Source organism: Pavona decussata, unplaced genomic scaffold (assembly GCF_977016875.1).
Source record: "Pavona decussata unplaced genomic scaffold, jaPavDecu1.1 SCAFFOLD_250, whole genome shotgun sequence".
Lineage (NCBI taxonomy): Eukaryota > Metazoa > Cnidaria > Anthozoa > Scleractinia > Agariciidae > Pavona > Pavona decussata.
In genome coordinates this window covers 558,740-584,085 of record NW_028145654.1, presented here as the reverse complement: position 1 = coordinate 584,085, position 25,346 = coordinate 558,740, and the positions used below count along the sequence as shown (strand labels likewise).

General features: G+C 39.4%; 1 protein-coding gene across 1 annotated transcript in view; it reads right to left on the bottom strand.

Annotated features, from left to right (window-relative positions):
• The window catches only part of LOC146457009 (uncharacterized), a 48,064-nt gene that overhangs the window by 4,828 nt on the left and 17,890 nt on the right, over window positions 1-25,346 (bottom strand). The window contains exons 16-26 of the mRNA XM_085092465.1: window positions 24,781-24,863; window positions 22,465-22,579; window positions 21,048-21,115; window positions 18,788-18,861; window positions 17,250-17,390; window positions 15,755-15,832; window positions 14,454-14,543; window positions 13,734-13,805; window positions 11,004-11,158; window positions 9,879-9,977; window positions 9,140-9,367 (exon numbers count right to left, since the gene is read on the bottom strand). Of these exons, the coding sequence (XP_084948591.1) occupies window positions 9,140-9,367; window positions 9,879-9,977; window positions 11,004-11,158; window positions 13,734-13,805; window positions 14,454-14,543; window positions 15,755-15,832; window positions 17,250-17,390; window positions 18,788-18,861; window positions 21,048-21,115; window positions 22,465-22,579; window positions 24,781-24,863 (1,203 nt within the window). The remainder of the gene's footprint in view (window positions 1-9,139; window positions 9,368-9,878; window positions 9,978-11,003; window positions 11,159-13,733; window positions 13,806-14,453; window positions 14,544-15,754; window positions 15,833-17,249; window positions 17,391-18,787; window positions 18,862-21,047; window positions 21,116-22,464; window positions 22,580-24,780; window positions 24,864-25,346) is intronic.

Sequence of the window (25,346 nt, the reverse complement as noted above, 5' to 3'; positions counted from 1 at the left end):
CAGGTGGATAATGCATCTTATGTATGTCTTTATACTACACACAAATAACCAGACGAGCAAGAAATGTTTGTGTAAGTTTGGCCAGATGATAATGCATCCTCCAGTATACATGCAAAAACTAAGAATAGCGTGTTTTATGTGCCTTCACAAAAGATGGGGTTCATTGAAGACAAAGTTGACGAAAGAGTGTCTGTGTAAGTGCGTCTAATGTCCTATGACAATTTAGTTGATGGGGCAATTAGAAAGTGTGTTGTATTTAAAAAGTACTATGGGGTTTTCCCAGGGAAAGGAGACAACTGTGCCTAATAACAGGGTGCCCATATTAAGGGGGTGGTATAAAGAGGGTCCCTAATAGGGTTCTTCAATCCTGCCATCCCGAACAAAATTTTCCCCCAATCCCGTAATCCCGACCCCTGTTTTGGCCCAATCCCCATCCCGGCCAGGTCATAATTTTTTTTCAAGCCCCTTACCTCGACGAAAAAAGGCATTTTCAGTTGGATGTAAATTTCCACTACAAACCTGAGCACTGATCTTTGCACTGGTTTGGTTACCGCGAAATTAGCTGTCAGATTATTTCTTCTATTTCTTTCCACCATAACTGACGACATTGTTCATTTAGGACGCTGTCAAAGTTTCCCGCGAATCACGTCAGTTAATAAGTCAGTTAGCACTAGAGCTTGTTTTTCCTTTTAATTTTTTTTTCTCTTTTCTCTCAATTGAATGGTGAGGGCTGCCTTTTTTATCAACTTGATCCTTGGAAAACTTTTCAGTCAGGGATAATTATTAGCCATCAAAGTCAAAGAGCATTGCTACTCACGTATCACAACGTGGGACTGCAACAGATATTTGAAAAGGTGACAGGCCAAATACGACTCCCGCTGGGTGCTTAATGTACTTAGACTTCTGGATTAAGTGCTTTCCTGAGGACGTTTCTGGGAGATTTTCCTTTTTGATCAAAAGGTGGTGAGATCTCTCTGTTGACCTTTTGATTTTGATCATGAAGAAAACTACTCAAATTTACCGAATGGGGGTTTTCTTATCATTCAGAGCTGTTTGAATAATTAATTATAACTAATTATTAGTTCCTTTATGCTGTTCTGTACGCTAGCTCTGTGTCATTTGTTTAGGCTTATTGGCCCAAGTTAACTGCAAGGTCTCAGGGAGAACTGAAGAAATTTTATCTGTAAAGAGATAGGACCCGTAAATTTCTTTTCTTGTCCAGGACGGTGACAACTAGATTTTCATTGTACATTTTCGATACGGGACTTCCCGGATCTCGTTCCCGCATCCCGCTTCGTAAAATCGTCAAAACCCGTGTCCTGTTCCTAACTTAATCCCGAATATCGTCGCTCTTTTCCGCTAAAATCCCGAATCCCGACCTTTAAAAAAGCCAAATCCCGGATCCCGAAAAACCTATTGGGGACCCTCTATAAAGTGGGGTTTGGTTTTACTCAGATTGGTCTCTGTCATGAAATTGTTCCATTTGTATATCTTTGTATAAAATTCTACATCCAGTGAAAGAGAACATGATTTGTTAGACCTTAATCTTACTATGATACTGTAACAATGGTTTTGTTGATAAATAAAAACTAAGTTGGTAACATCAGTTATTGTTTTGTTGGTTTTGTAATTATTGGGATCAAATTCTTAAGTTAATTGCTTGAAAGCAATATAATGGATATTATAAACTGCATATCAAAGGGATTTTCTCTTTGAAGTACCAATATTAATGATTGGGTTTTTTCTAAACCCTGTATTATGCATGAGTAAAAGTACCATTTCTTGAAACATTCTTTGTTATGGGTTTACCTGAAAGCCAAAATGTGAAATTCATAATATAAAAATAGAATTTTTGTCAACAGTGGTATTGTAAGGAGTGTATTATTATACAACATGTGAGCCAGCGAGGCATGCCAGGCAGACGTGTGAGGCATGAATAAAAGATGCGAGGCAAGTGAGGCATGAAGAACGCCCAACATAAATGCTAATCGTTAAGCTAAGCTGGGAGCTATTTAAGCTAACCTGAGTGCTATTTAGGCTAATTGGAGTGCTTTTTAGGCTTAACGGAGTGTTTTTTAGGCTAACCTGAGTGTCTCCCACGTCTGCCTCGCATGCCTCGCTGGCTCGCAGATTGTGCATCCCCCTATTCTAAGGCAGTCTCTTAAAGTGAAAGACTCCCCCGTTTTTTGGATAGAGTTATACCTAGTAATTTATATTGGAGTAAGTAAAAAAGGTTTTTGATAAGTGAAAAGAAAGCTTTTGATCCTATTGACAAGTACCATTGTAGCAACTGTTTTATTGTTAGATTGTTCAAGAAAGATTACCTTACAGCGGAAATTGATGAGGTCTACTTAAGGACTTAAACTTGAGTCTTGTGGGGAGACAACATTAGACACTTGCAGTGGCAAAAATAAACAGTTTTTGTAAAGATGTTGACTTTTTGGTGCAGATGATTTTTATGTTAAGCCTTGTTTGATGTTATACCATATCTTTTTTATTACTATTATTATCTTTTTATTCTTCTTTGGCCATTGTGCATGCAATTTTGAACCCATTTGATTTTTGTTTTTTAATCAGGAACTTATCTCTGATTAATGAAAGTCTTTGTACATAAATAATCAGAACAGCTGGGACTTTGTCATTTATTACTATTCCCTTTTGTGTAACTATACTTTTATCTCTTGTCATTACTGTAATGCAAACTGCTTTAATTAATGAAACATGTTTTTTTTACAACAATTTCATTAAAATGGAGCAATTGATAATTTGAAAGGAAATTGGCTTACCATATCAATTTGGTATTTTTGTTTCTTAGCAGTGGGTTTTCCTTAAATTATTATTATTATTTTTTTGCTTGTTTTTTTTTTTTCTTTTTTTGCTTTATATGAATTTGTCCATTTTTGTTTTTATTGAAAATCATTTTTTAAGAGTTGTCATATAATGTATGTGTTGCAACTTTGTTATATTTTTTTTTTGCAATACAGGGGTGTTACAATTCCACTGAAAGAAACTTGAAAAAATGATTAATAATTTTTATAATTTGGTGCTGTTAGGTTATTGGGCAGAGTAGCTGCATTAAATCTGAGGTGCTGGTCTCAGAATGAATGTCTTCAGAGGGAATTTAGGAAAATATTAATTATTGTTAGTTTTGGTTGCATCTTCTGTCTTTGTGGGTGTAATTTTAATGCAGTCAAATCCTTTTCATATGGACACCGAAGGGACCATGGATAGTGTGCATATTAATGGGGTGCCGTATTAAGCGGGTTGTATGAATTAAGTCAAAAATACCCATTTTATTGGAGTAAAATATCTGCAAAAGGTATAGAACAAAACATAAAACGAACAAACTGAATGGTATAACGTACAAGGTAGCCATTGTTCTGTAGCTGAGTCTATAGTATGAAGATGGGCCCCAGAAGCATTGTGGCTGGGATAACCATCTTCCATTAGTGTTCGTATTGAACGAGGCATTAACGGAAGATAATTTGTTCAGGTGGATAATGCATCTTATGTATGTCTTTATACTACCAGACAAATAACCAGACGAGCAAGTAATGTTTGCGTAACTTTGGCCAGATGATAATGCATCCTCCAGTATACATGCATAAACTAAGAATAGCGTGTTTTATATGCCTTCACAAAAGATGGGGTTCATTGAAGACAAAGTTGACTAAAGAGTGTCTGTATAAGAACGGCTAATGTTTCATGACATTTAGTTGATGGGGCAATGAGAAAGTGTGTTGAATTTTAAAAGAACTATGGGATTTTCCCCAGGGAGAGGGACAACTGTGCCTAATAACAGGGTGCCCATATTAAGGGGGTGCCATAAAGTGGGGTTTGACTTTACTCAGATTGGCCCCTGTCATGAAATTGTTTCCATTTTGTATGTCTTTGTATAAAATTCCACTTCCAGTGAAAGAGAACATAATTTATTAGATCATCAGATGATCATCCATGGAACTTATATAAACTCTAAAAACTGTAACAATACTGTAACAATGGTTTTGTTGATAAATAAAAACTAAGTTGGTAACATCAGTTATTATGTTTTGTTGGTTTTGTAATTATTGGGATCAAATTCTAAAGTTAATAGCTTAAAAGCAATATAACTCGGATATTAGAAACTGCATATCAAAGGGATTCTTTTCTTTGAAGTACCAATTAATGATTGGGTTTTTTTCTGAACCCTGTATTATGCATGGGTTAAAAGTACCATTTCTTGAAACATTCTTTGTTATGGGTTTACCTAAAAGGCAAAATGTGAAATCCAGAATATAAAAATTGAAATTTGTCAACAGTGGTATTCTAAGGCAGTTTCTTAAAGTGAAAGCTGTTAAACACACCAAAACAGCACTTATCTATTAACGTGATGTCTACAAAAAATCTCTGTATATTTGTCAAAATATGACGACTCATACACATCTCTCTCCCCTAGCTCTTATGATCACAAGCCAATCAACGTACTTCAAGTTACACGGAAAAAGTAAAGCAAAAGAAAGTTCTTACTTTTATTAAGGCGATTCCATTGGGAAATATCTTTCTTATTGAATGACTTCCTTTTTTTTTTTTTCATAAAAGATCATGCTAATTGCAATGGATCATAACTATACTAGAAAAAAAAAAAACGTTTTGACACCTTAATCTTTTCATACCACTTTAAACAGATTTGCCCAGGAAAAGTGGCAAAACACAATGACTGCTGAATTCCAGATTCCGTGTATTTGATTTTAGATAAGTGTTGTCTGATGTGTGTTTTAAAAGCTTTACGCTTGAAATGGACTGCCACAATAAAGGCCATAGGTTTAACTGCAGCAATAGAAATCTCAGGCATTTTTTTTGAAAATTCACCGGGCTCTTGACGGATTGTAATTTTACCGGGAAGGGAAGTTTGGCTCGCTGATAATTTTCCTAACAAACTCTGTCAACCTTGTTTTTACAAGATAAAAGAAATTACGAATTGTAGTCTTAAATGGAAAAGAGTCTATCTTCGCAGGAGCTTTCGTTGGCTGAGACAAAAGTGAAAGAGCTCGCAGTTCTGCGCCATTGAATGGCCAAATTTCCCAAGCCTATCGGTGCAAACTGCTCTTCGCCCAAGTGGCGATCACATGGCTGGAGCATTCCTCACAAATTCCTAACTTGTAATAAAGTACAGCTCCTCAGCTCCTTTAGCTTTGCGATATAAGGCAGCACTGGGAAGGCCTCTATTTCATGTATGTTGGTATCTAGCAGCAGTGTAAAATATGTTCTTTCTGTTTGAGTTCAATTCAATGAGAAGATGACAGGATCCACCATCTCTAAGGAATTTGAAATTATATCTCTTGTTTTCTCTGTTGCTGTTACTGTCAGTGCATTTGGAAACATGGCACTTAGCATACCTAGGAACAGGTCTAAAAATAATTATTTCCCTATGAATATTATTAATTATTAACAGTGTTTAATATGCAGTTATTTTGCAACTTCTGTTTTTTTTATTTGGGGGGGGGGTGGGGGGAGAGGGTGGTGGCAGAATTTGGGAAATTACCTACTTGAAAGTGAAAGAAGGCAACACAAATAATTTACATGTGCAATGTCATCCCTTCAAATCTAATACCTGCTAGAATTATCTTTGAGACATAAAAAGAGTGTCACTGAAAGTATGAAAATTCCTTTAAATTGTATTTTATGTCACAATAGAAATAATTTATTGCATTCAACATTTGGTCTTTTTTAGAACAACTTTTTAATTTACTTAATATTTGGAACACTCATTCGACACAACTAAGTCTCTTGAAGGCTACAGACACATAACATGATTAAACACATTTAATCAAATTTAATGACATTTCAAGACTGCATACATGAACACCGGAAGTCAAGACTTCCGTAAGCCACTTGGTTCTCATGCTCAGCCTCCAGCGGCTAAGAGGACCAGGCGGCTCTGGGGACGAGAATGCACGAACCAGGAACCAGGGAAGTGAAGAGAAGAGACCCTGGGAACGAGGTTGTGGTATGGCGTGGGCTCCTGCTCGCAACGGTTGCCTAGTTACAAGAGCGAAGTGTACCACCCTAGCCATTACCGTTTGTTTTAGACAAGCCGTAAGACAAACACACATTTATTTCTTCTTTACTTCATTGCCTCTATCGTTGCCTTCTGTTTTCGTTGATATTTATTTCTGTTCCATACTTCAATTTATGTTTTGTGGTTCCGCGTTTGGTCACAAGTGAAAACTGATCATGAAGCCCTCCCTGTTTTCGACACAGGGAAGGAAACGAACTTGACCAATAGAAAGGTGAGATGAAATTAGAAATCATTTTAAGACATTGGAGGTGTTTGATGTCAACTATAACAACTTACTATTGACAACCGGGCAACGCGAGTCCTTTGTTTATTAAATAAAAGGAAAGAACAATGAAGAAAAGGAAATGATCGAAATTCAGAGGTTATTTTTTTTTAATAAGGCATTTAAAAAAGTAATAAGGAATTTAAAATCAACCAGCGCGCTGATAAAGCGGATTAAAACAACTCCGTCTTATGCCAACCTAACAGCAAACCGAGCGACTGGTAGATGTGATAGTGTTGATGGGAACCGGTTGAATAGACTCGAGCCGATTGTTTGCGGCAAATTTACCAACAATAGCTAGTGCGATTACATTGAATAACTGTTGATCCAAGCAATCAACCTTTCTGTCGAGGGAAGGTGACAAAATTGTAATTGAGGGTATTTAAACCATGACGCAGGATTGGAGCTTTCATAGAGCACTTTTCAAAAGGACGCGTGATGGCAACGTTACGTCTGTATCGAGAAGAAACTCGTTTACTGTCACGAGCAGAAGTAGTGGAGGAAAGAAGGCAGTTGACGAGAGTAATTGACGGGGACGCATTCTTTCCTTTAAAATCGTGGCCAAAGGAAATGCGGCTCATATTCTGGAGATCCCATGGGTGACACCGAAACCTTCAAGTTGGTTCCCTTTCTCATCGGCAACGGTTGTGAGCCAACCCTTATCAGAAGATGGATAATGCTGGCGCAACACTGGGCGGACTCAACAGTTAAAGCAGAAAGGAGGGCAAGACAAGTAGATTTTGTCCTCAACAATGCCGAGCAGAAAAGCCATCTGTGGTTCTACTTTGACGTAGACTACAACAAACTTCTGTACCTCAATGGGTTACCGAAGTAAAAGAGAGTCATTACAAAATGAACTCCCACAACGGCTCCTTTAGGAGCCACCAAATGCCACTAAAGTTATTGACCAATACTACCGTTCAGTCTACTGTTACCATAAAATACTAATTTTAATCTATAGTATTCTGCATTAGTCGTCAGGAAAACGCGTTTCCTAGTTCCAGTCGATTGTAAGGTTTTGTTTTGTAAGAAACGCAGGATTTAGTTTCTCACACTAAAGAACGAAGAAAACATATATTTGTTGTATTTTACAGCATCAGCCCCTAGTTTAAATTTTGTTTACTTCTAGTTTATTTTCTGTTTCAACGAGAAACGCATCATTTGGTCGCTCACGCTGATAGAACGAGAACGAGATATATTCATACGTAGCGTGCTTGTTTCGGTTCATGAATTAAAGAACGAGTTATACAGCTGTTTCGACAAATGTTGTCCAAAAAAAGCGTAAAAGCATACGCAACAATGTAGAAAGGTAGTCTGGGAAACACCCAATAAATTTCAATTCAATAATAGCTCAGAATCCGCAATGCCTTGACCGTACAGCGAAGACTTGAGATGGCGGGCATTATGGATTCTGAGCTTTTATTGAAATTTATTGGGTACTTCCTAGACTACCTATCGACATTGTCGCGTACGCTTTTACGCTTTTTTGGACAACCTTTGTCGAAACAGCTGTATACACGGTTCATGGAATAAAGAACGAGTTATATACACGTTTAGCGCGGTTGTTTCGGTTCATGGATTGAAGAACGAGATATATTCATTTGTAGCGTGCTTGTTTCGGTTCATGGATTAAAGAACGAGATATATTCATGTGTACTGCGCTTGGTTCGGCTCATGGATTAAAGAATCCGTACTTAATGAGATGCAGTTTCACCACTTGAACGAGTCGTACGACTCGTGCGAATCTGCCAGGCCAGGAACTCCTTTAATGAGATGCAGTTTCACCACTTGAACGAGTCGTACGACTCGTACGAATTTGGCAGGCCATGACCTCCTTTAATGAGATGCAGTTTTACCAAATCAAACGTCATGTTATTTTCATTAAAAGTATCACACTCACCACTTGGCTCGTACGACTGGTACGAGTCGTAAAGGCACTTTCACGACCCGAACAAGTCGTGAGTATTGGACATGACTGAATTGTGTTGGTATAACCCCTCTCTTATTTCATTACTTTTAACTTCTATTGATGGCAGCAATTACCCTTCAAAATGATTTCGATTACGAGCGTACCTTTAATGAAAGACAAGCAAGAAGTTTCGACGGAACAAACTAGTCTAAACACCAACTGTTTGCTCGTTAGATTTTCTAAAAGTCCTTCCCTTCGTCTTTCCTAGACTAGTGAGCAAGTCTAAGTGTTTTTCACGGTGATTCCTCATAATCTACCTGGGATAAAAAATTGTGCTTTAAAAAATTAACCCTGTCGTGAATGAAAACTTCAACAAAGGTCATGCACGCTTTACGTGCCTATGTTTTTTTGCTGTTGGACGGAAGGTGTGCAATAAAGACACCATCCTTTGAGTTTGCAGTGGTTTGTTGTGGTTTGTTGAGTTGTGTTCGAGTATAGTGGTTTTGACCATTTCCCTTACTATACTGAAAATTTCGACCAAATTGTAGTCAGCCCGGTCGTGAAAATGCGACCTTATCTGACGGCACACCGCCATTAGCCATTGCATCCTCAAACGTATTAATAATTCATCATTAGAAAACAAAGAAAATCACTACTGTGACCGTGGTTTGGATATGTGTTCCTAACTACCATAAAATTTTGCCAACTTAAGCCTTGAATTTCTCCAAGAATTATTGATAATTTGAAAAGCCATATCAAACACTCGAAAGTGTGTTTCATCAGATATCCAAACACCTCAAAGTCGTTAAAAAAACTGGGCGCTTCTCAGTGTTTGGATATCGGAGGAAACACTCTTCCTCGTTTTAATTTGATCAATTACATGAAGAATACACATAGATGAGCGACTTACAGTGTTAACATCATGAAAGACCAGTTTGTGTTGCTGAAGAACTTCTTGAGTGGATTGAGGAAGTGATTCCTTTTCCTTTCCAACAGAGATTCCCACTTCCCTTCCCTTTAATGATTCACCAGTGTCCTTAGCCTCGAGTGTCGTGATATCTTCCATTTCTTGGCTGCCATTTTCGTTACCAGGTTCTGATGCATCTTGGAGCTTTTTCAAACTTACCCTGTAAATGCCCTGTTGACGAACAAAGAAAACTCCTTTTAGTCAATAGACAATCGAATCTCTACATCAGGGTGAGGCGGCGCGGCCGAGTGATTAGAGGCGCAGACTCGTAATCTGTTGGCCCCAGGTTCGAGTCCCCTCTCTGACAGTCATGTCCAATATTGACAAACTGATTCGGTTTGAAAAAAAAAAACAGCCTCACGATCCGTACGGAAAGACGATCCGTACGGAATCTTTTCGTGTCAAATGGAAAGGCTTTTTTCCATTCTTTCCAAACTTGTAATCTCATTGGTAGATCAAAAGACGTACGTGATGACGCAATGATGACGTAAGAAGACAACACAATTGAGATTTTGTACAAATGGAGTGGAAACGGAAAAAAGTGGAGTACCTCCCGAACATCGTTCGTTTGCTCAGGAGAATTTCCGTGTGATCCTTCCAACCGCCCGAACGGAAAATTTGGCTAAATGGACAGTACCCTTGCTGTTCGACAACGCACGAAATTCAAGCGCGATTTACTTACAAACTTAGAAAACGTTTTTCTCTCTAGGTACACTCCTTCTACTTCACCCGCGGCATCTCCACTTGCTGAAAGCTTGCTCCAATCGGAAACGGACACAGTCTGTCGGTAGCAAGAAAACAACACAATAAAAGAAAATTCATCTTAATTCATAAGCCCATTGACCCATCAAATGGTCGATAAAACATCACGTTCAGTGGTTTTAAAACCCGAGAAACCTCCTCCTTATTAATAGTATGAGGTGTGTAATGTTTTTCTCGTATGCTAATTTCCAACGTTCACAAAAGCATCATTGTTATGAACTCTTTGACACGCGCTTTTCAAGGAATGTTTTTGAAGCCGCGCAGCACGTGTTTTATTAGCCTGCGAACGCACACGTATTTCCGGCAGTCGTTTCGGCGGAGAGAAGCGACAACCGGAAATACGTCTGCGTACGCAGGCTACTGTTTTATCGTAATTTTAAACAACCCGGCTGCGCCTCGTGGTCTTAAATCCCGATAAAACACTGCTTTCCGTGTTTCAAACATTACTTAAGAGACGGTAAGCTGTCATTTGTTGTCGTGGTTAACTCTCTTTCGTCAGCTAGCCCTCTTTGGTCTAGTGAATATAGATAGGAGAAATGAGGCAAATATCCCGGGTTCGAGGCGGACAATAATTTGATTTTTAAACTTCTTTCACCATTTAAAGTAAGATTTCTGTTGTGTAAATATCATAAGGTGTACAGCCTTGGTTTGGAGTATCCATTGAAGTAACAACCATGGGGAGCGCAACCTGGGGAGAGGGAAAAAATCTACCGAGAGGACGGGGAGTTGGGGGAGAAAGGCGATAAAACCTGACGAGTGGCCCCCTCGGTAGTTTTTTTGCTCTCCCCAGGTTGCGCTCGCCATAACAACCAAGATGGCGGCAGATCGATCAAAGCATACGATCTCGACAATCAAACGCAAAGATTGGAGACTGTGTAGAATGTAGCTGGAACGTTAAATGTGGAGTAGCTCAAGAAGTCATGGAGCTGTGCCACAAAATTTCCAGAATATCCGCGAGTGCCACTGTTTCGGTAATAAACCGGTAAGACCGGAAATTCTGGTGAAGTGGAAAGCAGTTCTGAATAACAGACCTGTAAACACATACCCAGATTGGACAGTTGTGATACGATATCGTCAGTGTTTCACCCATGAAACAAATGTTTCTCACAAGACTTGGAGGTCTAGCAGTTTGGAAACAATCATCTTCACAGCTCACCACGTTCCCAAAGCTAGCAGGCCAGTGTATTTCATTAGCTATCCCTGCCGAAGAATAAATCATGAGGGTCATTAGATAGCGCGCATGTTATGTCTCATGGTATTTTATACAGCTGTTTTGACAAAGGTTGTCCAAAAAAAAAAGAGTAAAAGCGTACGCAACAATGCCGAAAGGTAGTCTGGGAAATACCCAATAAATTTCAATAAAAGCTCAGAATCCATAATGCCTCGACCGCACAGCGAAGACTTGAGATGGCGGGCAATATGGATTCTGAGCTTTTATTGCCCGCCATCTCAAGTCTTCGCTGTACGGTCAAGGCATTGTGGATTCTGAGCTTCTTCTTCTCCTTGCCCGCCATCTCAAGTCTTCGCTGTGCGGTCGAGGCATTATGGATTCTGAGCTTTTATTGAAATTTATTGGGTATTTCCCAGACTACCTTTCGGCATTGTTGCATACGCTTTTACACTTTTTTTGGACAACCTTTGTCGAAACAGCTGTATAAAGAAAGCATCTACAAGAAGTTGGGAACATTGCTAAGCTCACCTCACCCACCATACCCTTAAACAAATTCAGGGCACTAGAGGACGGTCACAGTCTGTAGGCCTTGTTATTACTTGGACGGAGCGCAAGTTATAAAATAGGGTTTCTTCTTAAGTCTCAAATGGCAAAGCGGGATCTACTGCGCGTGCGCTACTTATTGATCAAGTCTGGGCCTGTTACTTAATCTCTTCAAAGTTTAGTTGACGTTCTTTTAAATGGTATGGGTACGTAGTAATGTTCATAAACTTCTTAGCTAATTTTTTATATGTAAGAAACTGGTGTTAAAAATGAAAGTTTTAGCCTAACAGATTCTTAGAACCCAGGTTCTTATACGCGGGTTTTTACTGTACTCCTAGCCTGCGAGCAAGCTCTCTTGGGGGTGGGGAGCGGGAGGGGGAAAGAGGAGAGAGCTTGCAACGATGTCTCAGGAATTTTCATTTCTGCGTTGAATTTTTCAACGCAAAATGCTGATTGGTGGATATTGAATTTGGTGCTTACGTCATTGCTCTTTGCGTGCGTCGTGTTGACAACACAAAAATGGTGGCGGAGTTTCTATTTGTGAAGGTTGCGAGAATTTCTCTAAATAACTTAGGTTTTCTCTGGAATTAAAACCCGACAAAGTCAATCTGCCAATGCTTTACTTCAAAGTAGCGATGTTCTTGCAGTTTTACCTACGAGATTTGGGACAAGTTTGATATTTCAACCTTTTGCATCAAACAATGTTAGTTGTTTGCCCATTGCAAAGTATCTTTATCGATTACTTGATCGCAGAAGCAAGAAGAATGGGGATGCCTGCCGCTTCGATTGCCGATATTTCAGATGGAGAGTCAAGGTCGGCCAAATTTAAGCTTTTGTTTGGTGTTTGGCTCAGCCGATAAAAATATGAACATCTTTCAGCTTACGCCACAAATTAAAGCATTCTGAATATATTGACTCAATTCCGAGTGCTTCGGTACGGCGTTAACAGCGAACTGCCAGTTTTTTAGGGCAACGTTCTTTAGAAGCGCAATGATTTCCTTTTGATCTGGCACTCTCACGTCTGCTTTGCTACTCGTTCACAACATCACAAATTTCACACGAGTTGAGTGTTCCAATGAAACCACATTGTCGATATTGAGAATTGCGTCCTCGTTCTCGGAGACCCGGCTGCAAAATTGAGATCCTTCCGATTTCCTTGCACTGCTTCTTTTTTCCCTGGCCGGACCGTGTCAAGTTTTCGACATTTTTTTATGTCCAGTAGTTTTGTGGCGTTGACACTGCAGTGCAGTCGGCAAGATTCGCTTGACCCTTGGGACGACATTTGTGACCTCGACCTTTTGGTCAATCGGCTTTTAGTGTGCTCACAATTAAGTAAAATCCTTCACTAAATTTTCTGCTTTTTGTGGCACTCGGTAGGCATACTCGATCAGAGAAACTATAGTTTTAGTCAGCAAGGATTCCCGTCTTTCGAAGTGTATCTGATAACATTGTACCTTTCACATGTTTGTTTACGTTTGCTATCGTTTCCGGTTTGCGCTGATTGGCCAAATTCTGACAGCTAGGACAGCAGGGAGCCGCGGGGAGTATTGGGGGCGGCATTCAAATTCCTGAGACATCGTTGCAAGCTCTCTCCTCTTTCCCCCTCCCGCCCCCCACCCCCAAGAGAGCTTGCTCGCAGGCTACTGTACTCCTAATACGACGCCCAAGTATACGCTCACACAGCGTCGTGTTACATCTAAAGTGCTGCTTTTACGTCTTCATTGGCAACGGGGGCGCCATTTCTATGTGTTCATCAAAGCTACTTCTGTCCTCCCATCCGGATCAATATTTAATTTAATTCAGTTTATTGGCTGCTTCGGGGAATCATTTCCTTTTTAAATTATTATTAATTAATTAATTAATTAATTAATTAATCAAGTTTATTCTCGTCGTATATTAACTTTAACTTTTGTTATGGGTACAGTAAAGTGGGCGTGTAAGAGTAGTAGCACAGTCATGTCTCGTTCTTCGCTTGTTATGGGCGTGTTAGAGTAGCGGCAGTCATACTTCCTTTTTGCCTAGGGAGGGGTGGGGGGTGTTTGAGTAGCATCACAGTCCTACCTCGTTTTTGCCTAGTAACAGGGGTAAAAGGAGACTTGAGATTCCATAACTTATAATATCGATCGTAACTACCTGAAATTGAAACAAAGCATTAGCAAACGTTGCGATCAGTAGCTAATAGAATGGGTTTCAATTGAGTGTCCTAAAAGCCAAAACCAAAGTAATGACTCTGACCAATCACAACAGACGTCAACAACACCATCAACCAATCAGAACTCGAAGCAAATACATGCAACTGGCGTGGCGCGCGGGAAAACGCGTTGGACGAAAAAGTACGATTGGTTTTGGTTCTACATCTTATTGGCTGAGAAAGTGGCGCGAGTTTGGTAACCAATCACAGAGCACAGCACAGAAAGCGAATTGCTTTCGACACTCAATTGAAAACCGCTTTAACACGCGCATGTGAGCTTGCAATAAATCTGCACAAGCCTTGTAATAACCATGACAATGAAAGCCTTCGTCACAAAGACAGATCCATGAAGAACAGAACCGTTCCTCATAATCTGACAGAACTGTAGAGCGGTATTTTTCAATCCGTTTTCTAAGGATTGCAAAAGCAGTATTTCTAAATTCAAATTCGATCTGGAGAGTGTCCCCATACCACAAAGCGCATTTGATCATCTTGCTATGGAATAAAGCGCTTAAAAAATTTACAATTCTTTTTAATTCTATTCATTTCAACCACATTTAAAAGCTCTTCGAGGTAAAATTACTGTTTACCTGTGACCAAATAGTTTGGATTTTGTGGACACCAAGCCAAGTCTCTGATAACAGATGAATTTGTCACCACGTGTTGAAAGGGAAAAAGACCTGCAATGAACAAGGGAAACACAGTATCACGTTGACAAGACTATCATCATAACTTTAATAAACACTCCATTAAAGAAACGTTAGCTTGTGCAAAGTGAGAATCTTAAACGATGCGTCCTAATGGAATTATGGGACGATCTAAATGACATGCGCGCGTTTTTTTAAATTTTCTCTTCTTCCAAAAAATGTGAGTTAAAAGTCCTAAAAACCGCACATACTTTCATTTCTAACAAGAATGCTAATAACCTCACAGTTAACAAAGCTGTTGGGTCTTGTTCGTTCATGGTTTTGTCTCACAATGCTTTTACAATCGAGTGTATTATGTCCATGGGTTTTTTAAAATAATGCTACTCTAATATATGGAGGCCATTTGCGAGTTGCTTTGAAACTCATTATAAAAGCCAGGCTGCGTGCATAGTTTATCATGGAAATTAGCTTTCATTCATATGCAATCAAATCTAACTTTTAGGTGAAAATCTTTGCACTTTGCCTCGTCTTCATAACGAGGTTCAAAACAACACGGAAATGGCTTGTTATGTGTGGGTAACATGACAAAACAGGCCTGCCAGTCTTTTTCTCCTCCACTCTCTTCATTTTACTTTTGGTGTATTCTTTTGGGGCTTTTCTAGCTATTCTTATTCCGGTTTAGGAATAACCGAATACACGGAATTTCAATTCCAAAAAACCCCGCTTCTCTCAGTCTATAAACGGAATATCCATGGCGGAGGTGACTTAAGAACTACTATGTCTGCGCGCGCGAGCGGCCGCGTAGGATTTCCCGCCATAAATTTCCCAAAAGAACGCGTATTGTCTATTCCGAGTAAACCGTATTCCTTCCATTCTGTTCATTCTGCTATCGGGAGAAGAATAACCGGAATGATATTCCGTTCATTCCGAAAACGGAATAGCTCCCAAAAGAACACAAATACCGTCTATTCAAAGTATTCCTATTACGGAATAGTCTCAAAAGAACGTGCCCTTTGTTTGCGTTTTCGTATAACCCTTAATATCAAAGGACAAATTCTCCCATCTTGTCGCCATACCTTTTTTTCTTAAAAGTTCATCAGATTTTATGATAACTAAGATCACATTTCCAGACCTCCTTTAAGACAGTGATTTGCTTTATTTTGTCTGCATAAATGAGTTGGAGAATAATATATGTAGTCAATGGAAGCTTAGTAGATCTTGTAAAGAACAATTTTTTTACTCACGAAAAGTCTGCCTTCCATCACCCACAGCTTCTTTCAGCAACACCGACTCTGTCAGCATATTCCAGATTGCTACGGTTCCTGAAACAGATGAACGACAGGTTACAGTGTACAAGAGGGACGTAACGGCGATCAGTGAGTGTTTTATCAGAACAGTACTAAATGTACCGTCCATGCATGTAACTGAGATCTTACGAATGCAAGACGGAAAGGCCAATGAAAACGTCACTTGAACATATAACTTTATTTCGTTTGTGCTACTTCGCGATTGTTTTAGCTATTTCAACTTTTACAAAAACAACAAACTACACAGGAAACAAATTGGTAGGAGTAGCGTTCAAGTTAAGAAAGAGAATGAAAAATTCACCGTCTTGTGTTCACGTTCTCCACAAAACCTTGAATTCGGTCATTTCACGTTGTTGTTTTGCGGAGGACGGCAGAGAAATGTACCAAAACTACACGTGCAAAGCGATTGTTTTTGCTCATTAAGCTTTTTGTTTTGTGGCGTTGTCGTTGTCGTCGTCGTCGTGTTTTCGTAAGGTCCCTGTTACTCACAGACAACCAAGACGAAGATATTAAGTGAGGTGTCATTACTGATTTGTACTAGTAATTCTTTCCACGGAACAAGTTAGATAAGGGGCAACAGTTACGAATGTTTGGCTTTGTCAACTGACTTGATTGGGTTAACTGGATACCACCTAGAGATACAAGAGTTAACATTTCGAGCAGCAGCCCTCGCTGGAGCAGATAACGATACGCTCTTTCTTACAAAGGGCTTGCGGTTGAGGCGTCAGGGTTTGTGTACGGTAATTTGACATTTCGATGCAGGTCAGGTAACAAAACACCATTGACACTGCTGGAAAGGGCGGCTTAAAATTCGCAAAAAAAGGTCTAAATCTTGAGAGTCTTGTCTTTTAAAATAACGACGATCTAATTCCGTAAATAGCCCATTTTACAGTTGTGTGCTTAGTGACCTGGCCTTGGATTGGAAGCGAGGCTGGGGGTGACCTCGTTTTGATACAAACCTCACTGCTTTTCATATGTAGATCATGCTGTTCTTATGCTAACTAGTTTGCATTTACATATGAAAGCAGTGAGGTTTGTATCAAAACAAGGTCACCCCCAGCCTCGCTTCCAACGCAAGGCCAGGTCACAAAGCACACAACTGTAAAATGGGCTATTCCGAAAGTTTTGCAGGTGGCTTTTTGAAGACGGGTAAAACTTGCCCTCTCATGTTTAACGAAACTATATTTTCGCTATTTTAAAAGAGAATACTCTCAAACTTGACCTTTCTCCATTTTTTAAGCTGCTCTTGCCAGCAGTGCGAACGGTTTCTCATTACCTGAACTACATTAAAATTATATATTTCCGCGATAACGCAGAATTCCAGAGTGTTAGTTTTGTGCAATTTAACGTCCCTTTTCACGCTAATCTTTGCAACCTTACCGGCCTATAGTACATTACCGGTTTCTAGTTTGTAGAAGTAAGCAAGCCTTACCATCAGCAAACCCAGCTGCAATCTTGCCGTGCATGGAGTGTGGAACCCATTTAACGCACCAGGCTGGACCGCATTGCCCATCGTATGCAACGCCCAGTGCACATGGTATCAACACAGCTTGAGGTGTGGCACGCACCATTACTGCGAAACAGATAAAAATTACAACCACATGTCTCTACAGATGTTGGTTACTGTGTAGGTAGAACAGTCAGGTAAAGCCCGTACTTGCTTAAAACAATGCGATGCTGTTATTACAAAAAACTTAAGACTTTAATTAAGTGTCGAAATATCTGGGATTGTAGCGCTAATTGAGGACACTACAGAGCGTTTTCATTCACGTGACTACTGGCCATATTGGTACTGTATTTGTACAAAAATAGACTTCAATTCCCAGAGGTTTAGTTTGGGACACTAACATGGCCGCCATTTCTTTGTTTTTAGACACCAGCATGGCCGCCGTGACGTCATGTGAAAACACTCTCTGTTAAAGTGATATAAACATAAAAACTGAACATAACGTTTGTAAAAAATCCCAACTGGTGGGAGGCAAATCAGTTGGCTATTTACAAAGCGTGGCCTTGGAGCGGGACTTGAATCTGGGGCCTTCAGATTACACATCCGGCGCCTTAACCGCTGGGCCAAATCGCCTCCCCTGATCTAGAACGTGGTGTCATAAGTGAGTTGGTTGACTTTGTGATTGGTTCTTGTCTTCTGTCTTTCGTTTGCGTTGTTAGGTAGGGTATTTTTGTGGGAACCATTTTGAAATGAGCATATTCGGAATGGTGTTTTAGCATATGTTATTATTACTTGTTCTCATTCCGGAAACATTGGAAGGGTATACCATGTCAATAAAGTGTTTCTGATATTTGAGGTGCGTTGAACAGAACGAATAAGCTTTCATTCCGCTTTCAGAATTGTCGATTTTTTTATATTTATTTTGAATTCGAATCATTCTAATCATACCCAGTGTGTTCATTCTCATCCCAAAGGGACGAAAAAGACAATACCTATTTTTATTTGTTACAACTATTCCTTAGTGACCAGTTCAGAAATAATTGTCATGGTTATTTAGCAGCTATTTACTAAATAAACCTGTTCAGGTCTAATGCAGATCCAATCAGCTCTTTACACCACTACCCGCCTAGCAGTGCACGTTTGCATCGCTGCAAAAATCAAAGGCGATTTCTTTTTTAAGCAAATGACATGACCAATGAGAACCAACGCTTTCTGTTAGGATAAAATTTTCTTGTTATTGTACGGATAGACGAAGCACGGACCAGACAATTGATGGAGAATGTACGAGAGATGAATCTCAAAGCAATTTAATTCAACTAATAAATAATCCATCAATCGAATGCCAAAGTAAAGGTTGTAACTACGAGAAAAGAACCGTTGATACACAAACCCATTTTCACAAATGTAGGCGGACATTGGACATCGAAATTGAAACTTCTGGCTTAAAGGCCAGGAATGCCTCTTTTCAAAGCTTCCTATCCCTGTTGCAAGAAGACATTAATAACCAGGAGTAAATACATTACCAGATGAATAAGAGGAATGGTTGTCTGCCGGCTCTGTTTCTAAGGCTGAAAATAACTCTGATGGCCAGGGTATACTGCAAGACAAGAAACAACAATTGTTTTACTATTCATAAGCACAGTGATCAGAATCAAATTTCTCCTTGTAATATCAATGCTTATTCAACCCCCTGATGTCATGTGTATTCAGGATATGATTACCCAAGGTGAGTTCTTGATATTTTAATAACTTCTCCTTAGTTCTTTTGGAAAAGTATGGGGACAAGATAGGAGAATTTGTTCTTTGATATCAGGGGTTTAAGGGTTTACAATTGATAATATCACAAATTAAGGTGGCCGAACACAGTTTTCCAGTATGACGGTGTTAGTAAACATTGTTTGAAAACTACGTACTTCTGAGTACCCAAATTAGCATGGTGCAAGAATAACTAAGAAGGAATTAATTTGGATACTTATTGTGGAGCAAAGTGCCGTTGCCATCTGATGGCAACGAAGCAAGCTATTAACTCCCCACAAAAATTGGTTTTCCTTAAATTTTAGAAAATGCACTCGTTAAATTTTTTTCATTTTTTGTATCCAGAAAAACTCACAAAATACGGACATAGTGACGTTGCTTTCATGTAATTTTAACAGACAGATCTCCTGTAAATGTTGGTTTTGCCCTGGTTTTGCACTTTAATGTTTTTTGAAGATACCCTTAGATTAGATTTTGGCTTTTGTTTGTAGGCGAGTTACGCTTTTAGAGAACTACTATTTTGTCAAATTTCATGAAATTCTAACGAGCGGTTCCTTAGAAAAAAAAAACAGTTCATTTCCATTCAAACAACCAGTCACAATTTTTTGGTCAAATGCGCATGCGTTGCTTTAATTAGGCTTTCTCAGCAAAGATGAAAAGTCTGCAAAAAGGCTTAGCTCTTCGTGAACTCGCTTTCTTTGTTCAGTGATAAACGAAGAAGGATTCACAAATGAGAAACTCAGTTATTTTAAGAGCAAAACTCACCTTTGTGATCCATTTGGTATAAAATCGAAGGATCGATAGTATTTGCTTCCTAGCTTAATAGCATCATTAACAGAATCTGTAAAGCGCGCGCAAACTGCGTTCGGCCACCTTAACTGAAGCAGGACAATGCTAAAGGTAGACCGATAACAGTTTTTCAAATCGGTCCTACACGAATACGATATTGGGCATTTTTTCCGATATGGACATCGATACCTAAAATTGTGACGTCATCATCCAAGACTTTTCTGTGATGCTATCACACATATTTACGTCATCGCCAAAGTAGCGCCCGAGCTACAAACGGGCCACCAGGACCACATAAGTTACAGGGCTGTGATACTTCCTTCAAGTACAGTGGAACAGGACATGCGCGAACGGAAAAATATTGGTGTTCGGCACTAAATCTAGAGAGCAGTCACGTGTGCAATATCGAAAGGGATCGAAACAGCGCCGATATTTCTCACTAGTATCAATATTAGTATCGATTATATCGAGTCAGATTTGGTATCGATGAACCAGCCCACCACAATACACCAACCCCCGTTTTCTCTTGCTTTCTCGTACCAGCACTTTTTCCTGCACAACTACTGTTATTAAAAATGATTGTTCCTACTTTCTGTAATTGTAATTGTAGACTTCATTTCCATTTCCTTAAATCGCGCTTTGACCAGCTCTGCCATTCTGCTTATCACAATAGTTTCATTGAAACGCAGATGATAACCAAGCTTGACAAAGATTACTCTGAAAGCAACTAGTGTTTTTTTTGTTTGTTTTCCTGGTCTTTGAAGATGACTTTTGCCGCGTCAAGAGCTAAGAGTCAGGGCCTTTTCAGTACTGTTCTCGCACGCTTTACGATTCCACCAAGAGTACGACTTTTTCCAATAGAAAAAGAGCACGCGCGAGTGAACCAGTGTCATTTTAGCGGGAAAGCAAAATGGCCGCGACGTCATTATACTGAGGGTTTTGTGAGAACGACGAAAACAAGTAAAGTCCTCAAAAACGTAGGTCATCATGCCTTTTCCGAATGAATAAAGGGCTTAACTATCATAATTCAAAACAAATGCTCATAAAGAGTACACGTCGAAGTCACATCTCACAAATGCTCCGAGTTGGTCGCTCACAAAGAGTTCACCTTGCAGTCAAAATTCGTACTGGTAGTGGTACTCGTACCAGAATCTAATTGTCTCTAATTGCAACACTATTGAATCTGTTTACCACGTGGCTTAAACAATATTCATTAATTCTATAACTAACAAGCTGTACCTCAATAAACGAACCAAACCATCACTACAGGCTACAGCCATCACACCCAGACGAGAAAGGCCATCATTCTAATGAACAAGAACAAAATAAGTTATAACGGTTACAATAGTCCATATCCACACGTTATAATAGACCTCTCCTAGACTGTGATGACTTAACTTTCAAAATATAAAAGAAGGAACAACACTGGGCACAGGACAGCTTTAGGCGCAAAAAGAGCTTTAATTAAGGATGCATTATCATTCGATGCATTTTCTTCCTTTTCATTGGCCGACAGCAAACCACGTGACCTGCAAATAACTGCCGACAAATAATGGTCTACTCACGCGCAATACTGTCGAACTGTGTTTTGCTGCAAATAATATTCTGCTCTTGCGCAATTGAGACCACGTTCTTGTGTGAAAATGGTATATCGCCTCCCTGAGCTGTCAGAGAGTGATTTGACATCTTTAGTTGATAAAAATTATGAAAAACAAACTCGGTGATCGAATGATGAAACAATTATTGAACTCGGTTATCGCAAAATATCGTCATTTGTTAGTGTCTCGCAGATCAATTATTCACCTCAGCCAAAAATTGATCTGTTCGCCACTGACAAATCACGATATTTTGCGATGACCTAGTTCAATAATTGTTGATTATTTTTTAACAGTAGACAGGATAATTTACAATAAAAAGCAACTCGAGGAACTGATTTTAAAATACATTTGACAGTGCATGGACCAGTTGTCCGAGGGCATGCTTGCATTCTATCAGACAAAATGGCACGTTTGACGGTTTGGGCTTACGAAACAATTTTACCGTGCTCTAGTAACGGAAAAATGACTCTGACCTGTGGTTTTCAGTTTCTTGTTCCAAAGCAGAAAAACATGGGTAGGCGTGATTAACATGCGCACGAAATGTGGTCCGTACAGCATTTGCAATAGGTTAAGACCCCATTTTCCCGCGGTGTAAATGCATCATTTTTCTGCTGGCGACAGCTATCGGATATTATACTCCAAAAGACTTAAACCTAAATGAACCATTTAGCTATCACTTGTGGCATGCAATGTAGCGATAGGTAGTCTTGAAGTGGTATATATGAAATACATATATTCGAATTGCGGATCAAAGAATGAATAAGTGAATGACCATCGCAGTTTTGTACGTAACGTAAGTAGTTGCGAAAAGAAACCCTGAAAACAAAAAAGAAAAAAAAGACGGGATTTCGAACCCAAGACCTCTGCGATGCCGGTGCAATGCTCTAGCAATTGTGCTATCAAGCCAACTGGGAGCTGGTGATTTAAGTTTAACTTTGCCAGGTTGACTTCAATACCAACTTTAAATGTCCTCTAGGTCGCTTGTACCTTTCTTCTTTGTTTGATGCCTTGAAGTCTTGGATAACTACTTATCAAAACATGTTTGTCTAAGCACTTACCTTGTCCGTCTTTGAAGAGGGAGGCTCCCATGTCCCTGAGGGGCACCAGCTCACGTCCCATATCGCACCATAGTCGTGTGCTATGCCGAGTGATAAAATTGGTTTCGATCCTGAACTATAAGGGAATATAGTTGACGCAGGATTAAAGTCAAGTAACCAACACCAATACCACACTTCCTTGATTTCAAATTCTTTTTTCTCTCCATCTAAATAATTAGACTATTTCTTCAAACTAATGCCCCATTCATACCAAGGCTTCAACGCGTTTAAAAGCTGTTTAGTTAAACACAGTTTAAAATTGTTTCCTTCATAAAAGCTGCTTTCGAATTTTTGCAACTTCAGATTTAGCACAAATGAAAGCATAAGTTAAAGTTTACCTGAATCCTATGTGAAAGTCAACGGTTTAGCTTTCTGTTGAAAATTTTCATTTTGTTAAACCTGTTTAATTAAACATGTTTTGTTGGTGTGGATGGAGCTTAAGTCTTCAAACTTAGAACAAAGAAACACAGTAACAACAGAGTTAGACTGCAGCTGACCTGGAAATATGGAAATAGCCAGAGTAAAACCACAGCCTACTACAGTAGTACTCAAGATGATTCTTAGTGGCTGTTTACAAGGAGGGAGGAAGATCATAGCACTAGGAAGATCCTAGAAGGTGGATCATCCTAGCGCCATGTTTTCTGTATCCAGTTTACATGCAAAAGGTTGTACTTGGGCTAGCGCTAGGATCTTTCTAGCAATTGGATCTTCCTAGGTGAGACATAAGAGGATCCTATCACCATGAAAACTACCTTTGCTCGGAAGGTTCTAGTTCTAGGAACAAAAACAAACAAACAAACAAACATGGCGGCGACCGGGCGTTCAGCTTCTAAAGACCGACAATTGTTTTCTTTTCCTTCTCCACGTGGTAACCACCCAGAGCGAAATTTCTGCGTGTAAACCAAACGAAAAGTTGTTTCGTCTTCTAGGATTTTCCTCCCTCTATGTAAATAGGGCCTCAACCAGCTGACTTCATTTCAACGCAGGCATGCACTAAGCAATCAATATGTCAAAATCGATATCACAAGTCATCATGTTATGGAACAAACAATAATTCCGTTTGACGGTGATAACTTTCATTTGTCTTTTACTACGTGATGCAGTAACTTCTATGTGAATTGGACATTTCGTCTCCTTACTGTTGGTCTTCGTCTGCCTCCATTGGGAAAAACAAGGAACAAAATCTATGAATCGGAAACAATTATGGTGCCACTGTGCCAATGGCTGATGAAGACTGGTTGTAAGCCGTCAAAATATCGTGAACAACAGTGAAGTAATTAATGGATAAGGGAGTTAGTTTCTAAATCAACAGTGGTGCTGTGTCAGTGGAAAGTAGAAACTAATGTTTGATTTATGAATCAAGTTGATAACTGAAAGTACATTGGCGACCGTAAAGAGATTTGAGAGCTGACGTTTTGAGCGTTTACCCTTCATAAGAGCGAATCGAGGGGCTAACGTTTCGCACGTCAACACTCAAATCTCTCCACGGTGGCCAATTTATTTTTAGTTTTCAACTCTGTTGATAAATCAAACATTAGTAAAATAAGTACGCTGTTAACAAAGGTGAAAAAAGCTATCATAAACTAACAATAATGAACAACATTGACAACTTTAAATTGCTGCTGCTTCACTTCCATTGCAAGAAGGAAAGCTGCAAGAGATTTTGTGTTGACTACAGCAACCTAAAGGTTTTGCATTGACTTCTGCAACATGAACTCAATAACAAAGTAGTTCAAAGAGGCTTTTGTACAGCCTTCACCAATATCAACTCAAGGGACTAAAACGTACTTCTGACCTTTTTTCATGGATGTAAATGACACCGTCAAAAACTCATTAATAATTCATAAGCCCATTGACCTACCAAATGGTCGATAGTACTTAACGTGCAGTGACTTGTTCTCGATAAACCTCCTCCTTATTAGTATGCCGTGTTTTTCTCGTATGCTTATTTCCAACGTTCACAAAAGCATAATTGTTATGAACTCTATTGACACACACTTTTCCAGGAATGTTTTTGAAGCCGTTTAAAAAACTCGCAGCACATGTTTTATCGGGTCTGAAACCACTCGGCTGCGCCTCGTGGTTTTAAACCCGATAAAACACTCCTGCTCGTTTTTTAAACATTACTTAACGTTGAACGGACACGATGAAAATTCAAAAGGTAACATTTGTTGTTAGTTTTGCGCTCTTAGACTAGCAAATGACTCTTAAAAGTGTTGCCTTGTACTCTACGCTTCGTTACAAAAGGCAACTGACACGGATTAGACAAATGCTCACCTTGCAGAGTCCGCCTTTAACTGGCCTACATTCCACAATTGTATAAGCCCCTTACTAGAAATAGCTTTATGCACGGAATGCACCTATGAAAAACGAATGTTATGTCATTCATGTTAATATTTCACATGGAACAGCATTACAGTCAATCTACATAATACGTGAGCAGTATTTTTGAAATTTGACCAGAGTTTTAAGATTTGACATTTCAATTTTAAAAATCGCCTGCGAGATTTTGAGTTCCCGTAGAAATTTTTAAAAACAAAAATTGTTGCCCAGGTCTTTTGATGTTTTTTTTTTCAGTTTATGTGTCTTTTCTGGAAAGATTCCATTCAAAATCCGGACATTACAAAGCTAGAGGAATTTGTATGTTCACTTCATTCTCGGAAATAATGGTAATGCGTGACGAAGACTGACTGTAATCCTCCACATAAGATGTGACGAACAGGGGGCCCGAGTTCTCGACCAAAGTAGTTCAAGCAAACAGCTAAAATCTATCGGCATTTCAATCAAACCATCATCTGAGTGTTCGTTCTGTTGCCCCATGTTTTGAATTTCCACATCTCTTC